This window comes from Elephantulus edwardii, unplaced genomic scaffold (genome assembly GCF_000299155.1).
Source record: "Elephantulus edwardii isolate Elephantulus edwardi_28Jun2011 unplaced genomic scaffold, EleEdw1.0 scaffold00258, whole genome shotgun sequence".
In the NCBI taxonomy this organism is placed as follows: Eukaryota; Metazoa; Chordata; class Mammalia; order Macroscelidea; family Macroscelididae; genus Elephantulus; species Elephantulus edwardii.
This window is the reverse complement of record NW_006400008.1, coordinates 2,637,102-2,652,639: the sequence shown is the minus strand read 5'-3', so window position 1 is coordinate 2,652,639 and position 15,538 is coordinate 2,637,102. Positions and strand designations below refer to the sequence as shown.

Here is a 15,538-nt window from a genome sequence, read left to right as displayed (position 1 = left end):
TAATCCTTTTGACATGGATAATTTATCTCATTACAACATGTTATGTAGCAGTTGATACTATTTAATAGAACTAATTGGGGCTATTTTTACATTTCCTTTTTTTCTTGTTTTAAACAAAACAAACCACAAAGGGATAAAAAAGCTTTCTTGGGTTTGATTTGTATCTGTCAGTATTTATGATACTCAGTGGTCAATATTAATTTGGCAGTCACATATCTCACATATCTGAGGTCATTCTAGTTGACAACTAGGGAGCAGAAAGCATGTGAGAAAGTGTAGCAGAATCACCCTAAATGTGCCATTTATCACTTCTGCCCACATTTATGTGAGAAACTGGATTCATGCGTCTACCAAACTGTAGGAGAGACAGGGCAACAAAGCTTAGCTTCATGTTTGGGAGACAAAAAGGTTTACATATGTAATATTAGGGAGCTCTTGTGGCATAATCCATAGAGAGCTGCCCTGCTACCTGGAAGGCTACATATACCTCCCTGGTAGTTGGAAATCACTAGCTGCTCCACGGGAGAAATATGGGACCATCTCTTCACATATGCTTTATAGTATCGAAAACCTGCTGGAGGTTCAACTATGAGTCACTTCCAATTCGTTGGTAGTGAGATTTGAAAGAATATAGAATTAAGGAGCCTTGGTGGTGTGGTTTATGTGTTGTGCTGCTAACGAAATATTGACAGTTCAAATCCATCAACTGTAGGAGAAAGAAAGATAGTCTCCTTCCACGAGGATTTATAGCCCTGGGAACCATGAGTCAGAATTTACTCCGAGAGATTGGGTTTGAATATTGAGTTAATGTGTAACTTAAGATGCCTAATGGCACAGCATTTAAGTGTTCAGCTGGTACCCCACCAGCCACTTCATGATTGTCTGCATCTGTAAAAAGTCACTCACATTCACTGCCATTGAGTCAGCTCATACTTACAACAACCCTCCATCAAATTTCTGAGGCTGCAGGGAGAGGTTGCCCATTTTTCTCTCCCAGAGCTGCTGGTAGTGTCAAACCACCAGGGAGGTACCACTTCCAAGCTCTCAGCATCAGGCCGCACCACCTTGGGAATCCTATGGGGCAGGTGTCCTCTTTTAGGTTTGCTATGAGTCAGAACTGATGTGCTAAGAATGGATTTGGAGGCTTTTTAAAATACGTTGTTGTTGTTATGTGCCATTGAGTCACTTGTGACTCATAGCAACCCTATGTACAAGAGCCCTAACCACCGTTCTATCCCGTGCCAACCTCACCGTCTCAAACACATTCATTCCCACCACTCCACTCACAGAATCGATCCATCTCATCAAGGGTCTTCCTCTCCTGCACTACTGTCCTTCCACTCTCCCAAGCATGATGTCCCTCTCCAAGCACCAGTCCCTCCTTGCAACATGCCCAAAGTATGTCAGACGAAGTCTCAGAATCCTTGACTCCAAGGAGCATTCTGGCTTCACCCTCTCCGGGACAAACCTGTTTGTTCACCTAGCAGTCCTTGGTATATTCAACACTCTTCTTCAGCACCACAGCTCAAAGGCATCAATTCTCTTTCTGTCATCCCTATTCACTGTCCAACTCTCTGATGCATAGTATGTAATTGCAAAGACTATAGTCTGGATCAGGCATACCTTAGTCTCCAGCCTGACATCGTTGCTCTTCAGTACTCTTGAGAGGTCCCTCACAGCTGACTTTCCCAAAGCAATTCATCTCTTGATTTCATGGCTGCTGTTCCCAAGAGTGTTGACCGTGGAACCAAGTAAACCAAAATTGTTAACTGTTTCAATCTCTTCACCATCCATACTGGTGCTGCCAATTGGCCCAATGGTGAGAATCTTTTGTTTTCTTGATGTTGAGCCTCAATCCATACTGAAGGCTGCAGTCCCTGACCGTCTGCAGCAAGTGCTTCAGGTCCTCCTCAGTTTCAGTAAGCAGGGTTGTGTCATTCTCATAACGCAGGTTGTTGATGATTCTTTGAAAACCCTATGTACAATAGAATTTTAAAATATAGAAATGGTTAATAGATCTTAATTTTTATTTTTAAAGCTGATTAATAGTTTAAAATTACTTGTAGGAAAATATTTTAACTATTTAGCAAAACTGTACATACATAATTTGTGTTAATCATACACTATGAGTATACATAAATGCTTAACCTTTTATGGAAAGCTTACTGTATACGTAACAAAGTCTTTCCTATAAAAAAAATTTTGTATATCTTATGTTTTTATTAATTTAGCAGCTGGGAAAACAGATGTTATATATAGTTGGAATATTTTTATAAAATGTAATTTTGTTTCAATGTGAAACAAGAAATCTGATTGAATATAATCATAATTCATTCACATAGGCTATTTTTCCCCCATGACCATAATCTTTCACAATTGCTAATTATATATTAATACTTATGAAACATTGTTTTACTATTTTATGTTAGTTTTCTTACAAAGTTCATGTACATTGTGTTTCACCCTGTTTTTCCTTCATGTTGTGTTTCATACAATCGTTCTCATGCATTATGTTTTATAAAATTAATCACCTTTGGACCTTGCCCATAATTACCGTCTTTTTACCTGGATACTTCCCATTTCTTCACCCCCACCTTCTTTAACCCACCAAATTGTACAACTTTATGGTTTTGTCCCTACCCATCCTCACCCCTTTGTTCCCACCCTTTACCCCTTTGGATTCCCATACATGATTTACTAGTTATCTTTCAACAATGATAGTGTGCAATAATTGTATTATAGAAAATTTTTACTTAAAAATTGTGTGCAGTGGTTATAATTTTACTAAAACATTTCTTTTTCTTTCAGGCATATGGCATGTCAGCATTACCTTTGAATCTGATAAAAGGTACTAGAAGTGCTGCTTATGAACGTTTAGAAAACAGTGAAGACATTGAAGAAGTAGAGCAACACATTCAAACAATTAAATCAAAAGTGAGTTTATGTTTTGTTGTAATCGGAAAAAATAAACTTCTTACTTGATCTGCTTACCTGATGTGACTTGGACCAGTTTTAGAAAATTCTCAAGAAATGTTAACCATTATATACTCATTCCGTTCAGACACAAATGTTTGTATCACACATGCATATACACAGAGCACAGATAGAAGGATATTCATCATCTTAACAGGGATAATTGGAAAAGGGAGGTAGATAACCCGAGAATGAGGGACAATAAAGGGGAGTTTTCACGTTTTACATTATAATTCTTTTTTAACAAGATATATGTATTCCATGTTTTATTGTGAAAATATCTTCAAGTGGGATAATTAACTAACTGTTGAATTTCCCTCTCAATGTTTCTTTCTCTGGCCAAAATTCTCTTAAAATGTGTTAATGGACTCTATTACTTATTGTACTGGAATATTTACTAAATAGGCAAATAACTGGGGTTTGTTTCAGTGAACTATATTAAATCAGTTTGTTCTTGTTATGCGCCATTGAGTAGCTTGCAACTCATAGCGACCACTGTGTAACAGCTCTGAACCCTTCTATCCTATGCCAGCTTTATTGTCTCTGACACACCTATTACCCCCATTATCCCTGTCACTGAATCAGTCCATCTTATTGATAGTCTTCCTTTCTTGCACTGTCCTTCTGCCTTCCCAAGCATGATGTCCCTCTCCAAGGACATGCCCCAGTGTGTCCGAAAAAGCTTCAGAGTCTTTGCTTCCAAGGATCAGCCTAGTTTCACCCTCTCTACGATGAACCTGTTTATTCTCCTAGCAGTCCATGGTATATTCAATACTCTTCTCCAACACCATAGTTCAAAGACATTAATTTTCATATCATCCATAATCAGCTTTCTGGCACATAGCAAGTAGTTGCGAAGACTATGGCCTGGAGCAGGTGCACTTTAGTTTCCAGACTGACATCGTTGTTCTTCAGTACTCTGGAGAGGTCTCTGACAGCAGACTTTCCCCAGTGCAGTTTGTCATTTAGTTTCCTGGCTGCTGGTACCAAGAGTGTTGATTGTGGAACAAAGCAAACTGAAGCTTTTAACAATCTCAGTTTCTTCACTATCTATCATGATGCTGCTAATCAGCCCAGTGATGAGAATCTTTGTTTTCTTGATGTTGAGCTTCAATTTATATTGAAGGCTGCGGTCCTTGACCCTCTGCAGCAAGCGCTTCAGGTCCTCTTCCTCAGTTTAAGCAAGCAGGGTTGTGTCTTCTGCATAATGCATATTGTTGATGAATCTTCCTCAGTCCTGACGCCACATTTCTCCTCATAGAACCCAGCATCCTGGACGATCTTTTCTGCATAAAGATTGAAAAGGTATGGAGATAGGATGCATCCCTGGCTTACGCCCTTCCCAAGTTTGAACCATGCAATGTTTCCTTGCTCTGTTCTGACAACTGCCTCCTAGTTCCAAGTATAGATTTCGCATTAGCATGGGATTCCCATTCTTCTCAGAGTTAGCCACAGTTTGTTGTGATTCAAACAGTCAAATGTCTTTGCATAGTAAATGAAACACAGATAGACATTCTTCTGGTACTCCCTGCTTTCAGCCAAGATCCATCTAACGTTAGCTACAATATCCCTAGTACCATGACCCCTTCTACACCCAGCCTGCACTTCTGGCAGTTCTCTGTTGATAATGCTGTTGATGTGTCCTTTTGGATAATCTTCAGCAGAATCTTGCTTGCATGTGATATTAATGATATTGCTTGATAATTTCCACACTCTGTCAGATCACCTTCTTTGGAATGGGAACAAATTTAGATCTTGTGATCAAAAGGAGGCTCAGGACTAAATGTTCTCACTTTCACATGTTGATGCTGATGCCAGTTTTGACATCTTTATTGTCACATTGTGGTTGTTCAGGTTGTATAATTGTAAAATTTGTCCAAGGAATATCTAAACCCAAAAAAGTTTTTATTGTTTTGATCTGCTAACTCTAATGAGCTGATTATTAAGATCTTAACTGTAAAAGCTTTGTTTCATTTTGTTCTTTTATCTGTAGAGCAAAGATGGCCGACCTTTGCCAGCAAGGGATAAACGCGCCTTAAAACAATTTGAAGAAAGGTTACGGACACTTAAGAAAAGAGAGAGACACTTAGAATTCATTGAAAACAGCTGGTGGACAAAATTTTGTGGTGCTCTGCGTCCCCTGAAGGTAAATGAAGCTCTTTAAAAAAAAACAACAACAAAAAAAAAGAAACACACAAAACCACCTATGCTGTCACTTTTCATCAGATTTATATAGCACCTCAGAAGAATTTGTGTTTTAATTTTGAGGCATTATAGCATGGTGCTTAAAAGCATGGATTTGGGTTAAAGTAACTTAGTTTTGAATCACAGCTACTTTTGGTAGGTTGAGCAACGTGTACAACTTTTCTCCCTTTTATTTGATCATACATAATAAAGAATTAATAACGCCGTTTTGAAGAAATTGAAATAAAAATATCACCAAATAAAACAACAGTGTAATTATTTAAGCTTATACTTTTTTGTAACAAAAAGATTTGGTACACATATTAGATTTCAGAAATTTTTCCTGAAAGTAATAAAATTTACTTCATTGTTAGATGATGAAACCCAAACCCACTATTGTCAAGTGGATTCTATTCCTGGAGATCCTCCATTGACTTACTGAGGCTGTGAAATTGTTATAGGAGTAGTCTTGCTTCCGCTTGCCCATGCTGCACCTGGTGAATTCAGACTGCTGGTCTTTTGGTTAGTGGACCAGCAAGGAAACCACTATTCCACAAGGACTCCTTAACCTGTTTCCACTGAAATTTTTATTGGGATTACTTTGAAATACAGGTCAATCTGGAGAGTCTTAATAGTTGAATACTGAATCGTACAATCCAGTAATTTGTATCTCTCAATTTATGTTTTCATAAATTTTCCCTAGCAATGTTTTACAGTGTTAAAATTAGAGGTTTAAAATATATTTTATCAATTGATGCATATTCTTTAGTAATGATACTGTTTCATTTTAGTTATCCATTACAAATATATCAAAATACACTTGTTTTTTGAGCATGGACCTTGTATCTTCCAAAGCTTACTGAAGTATTTATTTCAGTAGTTTTAGTGTATATTTCTGAGAAATTTTTACAAGCATGATTATATCAACAGCTAGAAGATAGTTTTTACTTTCTTTCAAATCTGTTATTTCCACTTTTTGCTTTTTAGTCTATATTCTATTGATTAGAAAATCTGACACATTTTTAGATTCATACAGAAAAAAAACAGATATCCTTAGCCCTACTCCTAATCTTAGTAAAAGATTCAGCCACTCACCATTAGATTGTGATATTCATTTTAGATTTTACTTCAAAAAACCCAAAACCTCATTGCCATGAGGTGAGTTGTGAGTGACCCGCACTGAGTTTCTGAGGCTGTCCATAATCTTAACAGGAGGAGACTTACCATCTTCCTCCTTCAGAGCCTCTGGTAGACATTCAAGATGCAGGAGACTCCTGGCCTTTTGTTTAGCAGCCTACCATGCTACTGACTATAACTTAGGTGCCTTTTTTACATAAAGGGTGTTTCCTTTTATTTCTAATTTGGTGACAGTTTTTGTCTTGAATGGATATTGACTTCTTTTAGGTGTTTATCCCCTCAGTCTATTTAGGTGGTCATACTTTTTTTAAAAAATTTTATTAATAAGCTGTTACATTTATGTTTTTTTAAGTTGAGTCCACTTTGTTTTCCTGGGATTAACCTCATTTGGTTTTCATATCTTCTTGATATGCTTCTAGACTGAATTTGCAAATATTTTATTAAAGATTTTTATGTTTGTTTTGTTAAGAAATACTGATCTCTACAGTTTGTTGGTGTTGTGGGTTTGTGTTTTGTTTTTTTTTTCCATTAATGTATTTATTCATTTGGTATCATAGTAATGGTACCTTCTTAGCATTAATTGGGAATTGTTCTCCCTACTTTATTTTCTGAATGAATTTTTATGTGTTTATTATTTTTTCTTTAATATTTATTATAATTCTCTCGTAAAGACATCAGACTTTGTTTTATTTTTGCTACAAAATTGATATCTTTGATATTAGTTTATACTTATCTTTCCTTACTATAATTATTTTCTTTTAAATTTTTGAGCATGTTTTGATAGCTCATTTTAAAGTTTCTGTTATTTCTAAGTCTGTTTCTGTTGACTAATTTGAGGTCATATTTTCATGTCTTCATGTAATATATGACTGGATGCTAAACATTAAATTATGTTCTTAATGTCTTAATTTTGTTATCTATATTTAAAGATTGCTAGCCCTGTGGTGCATTAAACTTATGTTGTTGTTGTTATGTGCTGTCGAGTCGTTTCTGACTCATAGCGACCCTATGCACAACAGCTCTAAACCCTGCTCTATCCTGCGCCAACCGCACCGCCTCTGACACACCCATCCCGATTACCCCAGTCACCGAATCAATCCATCTCATAGAGCGTCTTCCCCTCCTGCGCTGTCCCTCCACCCTCCCAAGCATGATGTCCCTCTCCAAGGACCCGTCCCTCCTGGCAACATGCCCAAAGTATGTCAGACGAAGCCCCAGAATCTTTGCCTCCAAGGAGTAGCTTGGTTTAATCCTCTCCAAGATGAATCTGTTTGTTTTCCTGGCAGTCCATGGTACATTCAGTACCCTTCTCCAGCACCACAGCTCAAAAGCATCCACTCTCCTTCTGTCCTCCCTAGTCATTGTCCAACTCTCTGATGCATAACAAGCGATTGCAAATACCATGACCTGTATCAGGTGCACCTTAGTCTCCAGAGAGACACTGTTGCTCCTGAGTACCTTTGAGAGGTCCCTAACAGCAGACTTTCCCATCGAGATACGCTTTTTGATTTCCTGACTGCTGGTACCAAGAGTGTTGACTGTGGAGCCGAGCAAAGTGAAGCTGTGAACACTCTCAATCTCTTCGTCATCCATCCTGACGCTGCTAATTGGTCCAGTGGCGAGAATCTTTGTCTTCTTGACATTGAGCCTTAGTCCATACATCCCATTAATTTCTTGAAGGATTATTTTTAAGCTTTTACAGAGTGGAACGAGTAGCCTTTGCTCTAGGGCTTTTAGCCTCACTTCTCAGGTCTGATAATTTTGGTGTTTTATACAAAGTCTTTGGTGTCTCTCCTCCCTCACAGTTTAAAATGTTTTCTAAATTTGATGGGAAATTGTTCCATTTACAATTCCCTAGTATTTTTTTCTTGACTTCATAGATTTTCCCCATGCCAATATATTTCTTGGTATTCACCAAATTTGTAGTAAATATTAACACAGATTTCTGTAGCATGATGGTTTATACAAAGGCATGATAGTGAAGGGTATGAGCTTTCCAATTAGGTATAGCTAGATAGGTCTAAGTTTTTCTTCTGATAAAACTTGCTTTTGCTACTTCAGCTTTCTTAGCCTCAGTCTTCTCTTTCTTAATAAATAGTTATGTGTGTGTGTGTGTGTGTGTATTTTTTTTGTTATAGAGGTTAAATGAAAAAAAAACCTGAATCTAGTACAATGCCTTTTGATATGAACCGTGCAGCAAATTTCAAGCTGCTATTCTTATAATTCTATATATAGGATTTTTCAACCTTTTGGACTCTGCCTTAGAATTCAAGATTAGTTTGACATTAAAGATTTATAAATATTTCATTAGAATAAGTTAAAACCTCCTTAAAGCACAATTATGTATAATACCTAACATTTTTAAGCATACTTTTTTAAAAAAAATTTCTTTTATATTGGTTGTAGACAAACTTTGTATACATTTTGTTTCATACTTTTCTTTATTCACATTGGCATGTTGTCACACACACACACACACCATTTTTTTCCCTATTTCCTTTACCCAGCTGCCTTCCCCTCATCATATTTTGTGACTCTATGATTACCTCACTCCTCCATCTTCAACCCTTTGCTCCCCACCCCCTCCTTGAATACTTACACACATTCTACAATAATGTTCTTGAATAGTGTTTGTCCTTATGGAACTGAGTTAGTTCACTTAGCATAATGCTCCCCAGTCCCTTCCAAGTTAGGTAGTGATTTACAAATCAGTGCTCCTATATGCTGTATGGTATTTCATGCAATTAAGAATATGTTTTAAAATATTAGGTATTATACATAATTATATATCATGATTTCTCAATCCATTCCATTGTGGTTGGGCATTTGGGCTGTTTCCATGTTCTTGTGATGGTAAATAATGCTCCTAGAACATTGGTATACAAATCTCCCATTTGTGCCACAGTTCTTATTTTCTCGGGGTATATTCCAAGCAGTGGAATAGCTGAGTTGTATGGAATTTCTTTGTTCAGCTTTTTCAGGAAATACCAAACTGCCTTCCAGAAAAATTGTACCATTTTACAATCCACCAACAGTGTAATATAGGGGTGATAGACTAGATATATAGGGATGATAGAGAATTGATGCCTTTGACCTGTGGGGCTGGAGAAGAGTGTTGAATATACCTTGGACTGCCAGGAGAACAAACAGGTTTGTCTTGGAGAGGTGAAGCCGGAATGCTCCTTGGAGTCAAAGATTCTGGGCTTTGTCTGACATAATTTGGACATGTTGCAAGGAGGGACTGATCCTTGGAGAGGGATATTATGTTTGGGAGAGTGGAAGGACGGTGCAGGAGAGGAAGATCCTCGATGGGATGGATCAATTCTGTAATTGGGATGGTGGGAATGAGTGTATCAGAGACGACGAGGATGGCACAGGTTAGAGCAACATTTAGGGCTCTTGTACACAGGGTCACTCTGAGTTGCAAGCGACTCGACGGCACATAATAACAACCAACCAACCAATAGCGTGTGAATGGTCCTATCTCCCCACATCCTCTCCACTATTTACTATGTTGTCTTGTTAAACTTTCCCACTGCTACTGGAGTGAGATGTTATCTCATTGTGGTTTTGATCTTCATCTCTCTTATTGCCAGTGATTTTGAGCTCTTAAGCATACTCTTAAATTTAGTAAGTAGTTGATTAAACTGTCCCCTGACAGAAGGGCATAGTTGAGTCCACATGATTGGTCTGAACATACTATAGATCCATTCCATTTTAAATGTAATGTGAAATTTTATTGCTTGTATGTACCTCTTGCATTTACATTGAAAGTCATAAATTCACATTCACAGTTTGTGAACAGAGCAAGGGCTACATGGAGATGACCATGTCTGACCTTTACCAACTTAATAAAGGGAACTTCTCCATTACCAGTTAATAGTGACACAAAACCAGTTCTCATGAAGTGTCAGACATGTCGCCACACTCCCATACCTCTTTCTTTTTATTTCAACACCAATTTTACTGCTTTGCTGGGTCTAAAATCCAATGCTTTAAGTTCACATACCACACAAAACTATGTTAGGGAAGTCAGAAGATAATGGTGAACATAGTCCAATGGTGGTTAATTTTCTAAAACACAATGAATGGGAATGACTGTATGAAACATAATGTCAATGAAGGAGGGGGTGGATATGCATAATAATAAAAGAAGAGAGAGAGAAAAAAAGAAGATTTTACTTCAAGTGAGTAGCAAAATACAGTCAGGGCAACTCCCAAAATGTGCTTTCAGGCGTGAGCCTTATGGCTTTACTTTAGGCCAGTGTTACAGTCCTGCCAATATTGGCTGCCTGTCCCCTGTTGTCCAACAAACTTGGGCAAAGGCTCTTAGCTCTGACTCTAATGATGTAGCAGTTCCAAGGTCCCATCTCTCATCAAGGCTCTTTTCGGCCATGACTGCTACTGCCATAGGTATAGCTGAAATAAGAACATCTGCTCTCTCTTGAAGGGCATCCTACATTCTCTTGCTGCTGCTTTTTCACTGGGGCAAGGAAGGTTTAATTCCCCTGCTGCTAGATTGCTCAATTTAATGACAAGACTAGCCAGTTCCCTTGTAGACTGGTAGATGGCAGTTCCTTTGTGGATAGGCCAACACGCCTATTCACATATTCCTGTCCATCTACACAGCAAAGTCAAACTCTGGCTAGGAAAGTTGTATTGAAATATCACAGTTATACCAAGTAGAATTTTTATTTAAAAAATAGTGGGGGAAAAATTATGCTTTTACTTGCCCTAACTTCTCTCCCAACCCTTCCTGACAACAAACAGGCAAACTTAAAACTTCATAAGGAAAGCAGTCTAATATCATTTTATGCCACACTGACTGATATGACATAGTTGTTTTGAAGGTATATAGTTATAGCTTTAGTTTTTCTTTTTTCCACTAATCCTTCCATATTCCTAGAACTCTGATAGAAATACAATTTATGGTCAAAGGTATAACAAATTTCCCTCTTCCGAGAACAATATGTAAAGGATATGTGATTTTGTTTTCACTGTGAAAATATCTAAGGATAAAAATTTCTAACTTTAAGAAGACATCTTTGAAACAGTTGATTGGACATTGTAATTAGTCATATTAGTGGCAGTTAGTGTTAAAAACCAGAATATCTTTGAAACAGTTGATTAGACATTGTAATTAGTCATATTAGTGGCAACTAGTGTTAAAAACCAGAATATCTGTTTATTAATTTTCTGAACAATAAACATGATTTGTAAACCTTCAAATAAAATTTTAAAAGGTAAATAAAAGGTTTGAAAATGTAAGAAAGGGAACATTTTAAGTTTCTTTGGATGTTTATTTTTGTATTACAGATTTTTATAGATCATTGTTTGAAAGGTAAATTCTTGGTTTCAGTGGAAGTGCTCATTGTTTTGTGTTTTTGGTTGTTGTTTTTTTTTTTGGTTGTATGCTTTCATATTGAATGAAACTGGCCCATAGCTGACCTTTCAAGTTTTCTGACTTTCCAGAAAGTTTTCAGAGGCAGTAAAACACATGGAAGGAGATTGATCATCCTTCTCCAGCAGAGCAGCTGGTGGATTTGAACCGTGATCCTTTGAGATTGCAGCACAGGTTCTTACTACTAGTCCACCACAGCTCAAATGTACTTAATAATTTAGCATAATTGGCAAATCATGGATTGTTTATCCTTGATGATATAGAAGCATATCATTTATAATGTGCTGTACCATAAAGGTTGATGGTTCGAATTTACCAGAATTTCTCTTGAGGGAGAAAGATGGACAATCTCGTTCTAGAAAAATTACAGCCTTAGAAACCTGATGGAGGGTTGCTCACTAAGTCAGAATCAACTCAATGACAATAGAGGTTTTTGGAGGTAGTTAGGTATTAAAGATTAGGTGAGCTCTACAGTGCCTTTTGTAAAGTGTTAGTAGCAACTTCCTGGTATAGATGTTTGAAGATCAAATGTGGAAATCATAAATCTATGTGTAAGTGATCTAATCTGTGTTTATCATGAGGGAGAAGTGAAGTTTGGCAGAATAGAAATGCTTGATCTGGGACTTGGTAATGAGCTACTGAGGAAAAATATCATGCCTCTATTGGAGGACACGAAAGGCCTTTTGAGATAATAGAGATGACAGCATTAAAAATTTAATTTTTCAAAGCAGTAGTCTTACAGGAACTTCATAAGAATTATTGAACACTAATATGTCAGACATTGTGCTGGGGCATTTATTAAGGTCAAATTAACTTTTTTTTCTGTAGTTAAGGGGAGAACTGATGAGCAATTGTTTCTACAAAGATCATAATTTAAAGCTAATACTGCTTTGCCAGGAACCTCTGGTGTCTCAGGGAGTTGAGCTGCCAATCCCAGAGATAGTAACACTCAGGCATTTTGAATGTACCAGTAGGTAGAGAAGGAGGTGGACAATCTCTTCTTGTGCTTTTTGTGGCCTTGGAAGCCCAGTAAAGGTTCTGGCTCAGCTACAGTGAGAGAGCACTCCTTTTGGCTCTTAAAGACTTTTATATAAGATTTACCTCTTTTACTGCAGTGTTTCATTTAATCAATTTAAAAAATTGAGTTTAGTGTTGAGAGACTTCAAAGTTGGATCTCTGCTCCATCACCCGTCTGTGTGCAGTCAATGTAAGGAAAGAACTATGTTGTTTTGTCCCATTGAATATCTTTAAGGATTGTTTTTAGTTGCCATGGAGTCTGTTCCGATTCATGGTAACCTCATTTGTTTTTTGTTTCTTTTGTAAATTTTATTAGTTTTAATGAGTGTTTACAGTGCTTTTGGATTTCCATTCTTTCATTGTTGCATTTTTCTCTCTACCTACCTCTCCCCCCAAGTTCGCTCTTGTTTTTGAAAAGTAAAAGAAAAATTCCTTCATTGGTATACAGTCCTCTCCTCCCCCCACCCTGAGTACACTCCACTACGCAACCATCATTCTGGCCTCTTGTCATAACCGTAATACCCAATCATATATTGCTTTTAAACTGTTCTCTCCCTCATCTGTTTCAATGCAGTATACATAATTTATCCTCATTTGTAACAGAGTAGAACTGCTCTGTAGGTCTTTGTAGGCTATAAGCTTAAAGGAGCAGGATAGATAACTGTGCTTCCAAGGTACTGCTGGGTGGATTTGAACCACCAGTTTTTAGATGAGCAGAAACCATTTGTATCATTTGAAAACCTTAGCCTTAGGTATCACTCATGGAATAATGATTATAGAAGTCTGTATAGCATGTTTCTTCTTATTTTAAACGTAATAAAAGCAGTATAAATATCAGATTCCTTTCAAAACAGAATGTTGTAGAAATATCTAAGTGAAGCAGTTGTGAAAATATCTTGTAAGTATAATCAGATTTTTAATTAGGTGATGCTGCTACATATTTTTGTTCAAAATTCTTTATTTGTAAGTAAAATGAAACAAACCACAAATCTAAATCCCATTGCTATGGGATTGATTCAGATTCATAGTGACTTTTGTAGGATTGTGTCAGACTACCCTATGGGGCAAACTACAGCCTTCATTTTTGGTTTACTCCTCTGAAGGTAAAGAAAATATAAATCATCACGATCAGACTGATGAATATGATAAATTGAAAAGAAACTGAAGTTGTCAATTATTTCATTCTGTGTGGATTAACAATCAGCCTCATAAAATCAACATTTCACAGTAGGGAATTGCAGTTCAACAAAACAAGATATTATAATGACCTTTTGGAAAGGCTACAGATCAAAACACTGACAATAACATGCTGACAAAGATACAGAGCAAAAGGAGCTGTCATTTACTTATTGATAGGGATGCAAAGTAGTACAGCCCTGTGGGAACATAGTTTCATAGTTTATTACAAATTTAAACTTAATTTTACCATGTGATTTAATATTCATGTTCCCAGAGTACTTAACCAGTTGAGATGAGAAAACACAACTACTCAAAAATCTATGCACTGATTTTTATAGCAGCTTCATTCATAAGTTCCAAAATTGGAATGGATAAGTTGTAGTTGTTTTATTGTTTTGTGCCATCTAATTGCTAGGGACCCTATGTGTAGCAGCTGTGAACCCTGCCCTGTCCTGAGCCAGTCTCACTAATGCCAGTACACCAACCCCATTACCCTAGTTACTGTATCAGTCTGGTTCATCCAGGGTCTTCCTCTCCTGCACTGTCCCTCCACCCTGCCCAGCATGAAGGACTGGTCTCTCCTGGCCACGTGCCCAAAGTATGTGAGACAGAGCTTCAAAATCCTAGCCTCCAAGGAGGAACTTGGTTTCTTTCCCTCTCAGATCAGTGGTGAATTCAGACTGATGACGAACTGCAGCATTGTGTTACCACTGCACCTTGCTGTGGACTGCAGTATAATTAGAGACCAGTAATAATGTATTGATTATATAATTAAAATGCTATTTATTCATTAATTATAATTCATCTACAGTAATAATGCAAGCTGTTAGTAGAAGAAACCTGCCGTAAGAAGGGTGTTTATGAGAAACTTCTGTGCTCCATTCTTCTATAAACTTAAAACTGTTCTAAAAATTAGTCTTCTTTATTTAAGAAGATAATTTTGTTTCTTGAAATATTACTTATAATAACCAAATTATTTTTTTTTCTGTTTAATTGAGCTTTTATTGTAAGTTTATAAAGAACTTGGATTTCCATTCATTCATTATTGCATCTTTTCCTCCCAAGACTGTGAATCTTAATGGGAGGAGACTGCATATCTTTCTTCCTCAAAACTGCTAGTGGATTTGAATCCTAGCCTTTTTGTTAGGAGCTGAACATTGTATGGATTATACCACCAGACCTCCTTCTTGTTGTTGTTGTGTGCTGTTGGGTCAGAACTGACTCATAGCTGACCCTCCAGTGGGTTTCCAGGGGCAGTAAATCCCACAGGGATAGATTGCTCATCCTTCTTTCATGGAGCAGCTGGTGGATTCAAACCTTTGGGATTCAAACCTTTGGGATTGCAACACTGGATCTTACCATTAGGCCACCAGAGCTTCCTTTGTTTAGGATGAGGAGGTAGACTAGCTTGGAGGAGTAAGTGGTTGAGGCCAGCACATAAGCTGAGAACCCAGCAAACACCCTTGAATGTGTTTAGCCGAAGAGACTTTAAAAAGGGGATGATTTACAGATCTGCAGGTGTGGGTGGTTCAGAGGATCAGCAGGGGACTCTGAATAAGTTTTCCAGAAGCTTCTCTAACTCTGCTGCAGATTAAGAAATTTTTTTTTCCTATAATTATATTTTATTAATTTTCATAAACATTTACA

The 15,538-nt window shown here is 37.2% G+C and overlaps 1 protein-coding gene across 1 annotated transcript in view; it reads left to right on the top strand.

Annotated features, from left to right (window-relative positions):
* The window catches only part of LOC102845799 (probable lysosomal cobalamin transporter-like), a 167,070-nt gene that overhangs the window by 104,748 nt on the left and 46,784 nt on the right, over positions 1-15,538 (top strand). Inside the window, exons 8-9 of the mRNA XM_006899478.1 lie at positions 2,809-2,934; positions 4,967-5,119. Coding sequence (XP_006899540.1) covers positions 2,809-2,934; positions 4,967-5,119 — 279 coding nt within the window. The remainder of the gene's footprint in view (positions 1-2,808; positions 2,935-4,966; positions 5,120-15,538) is intronic.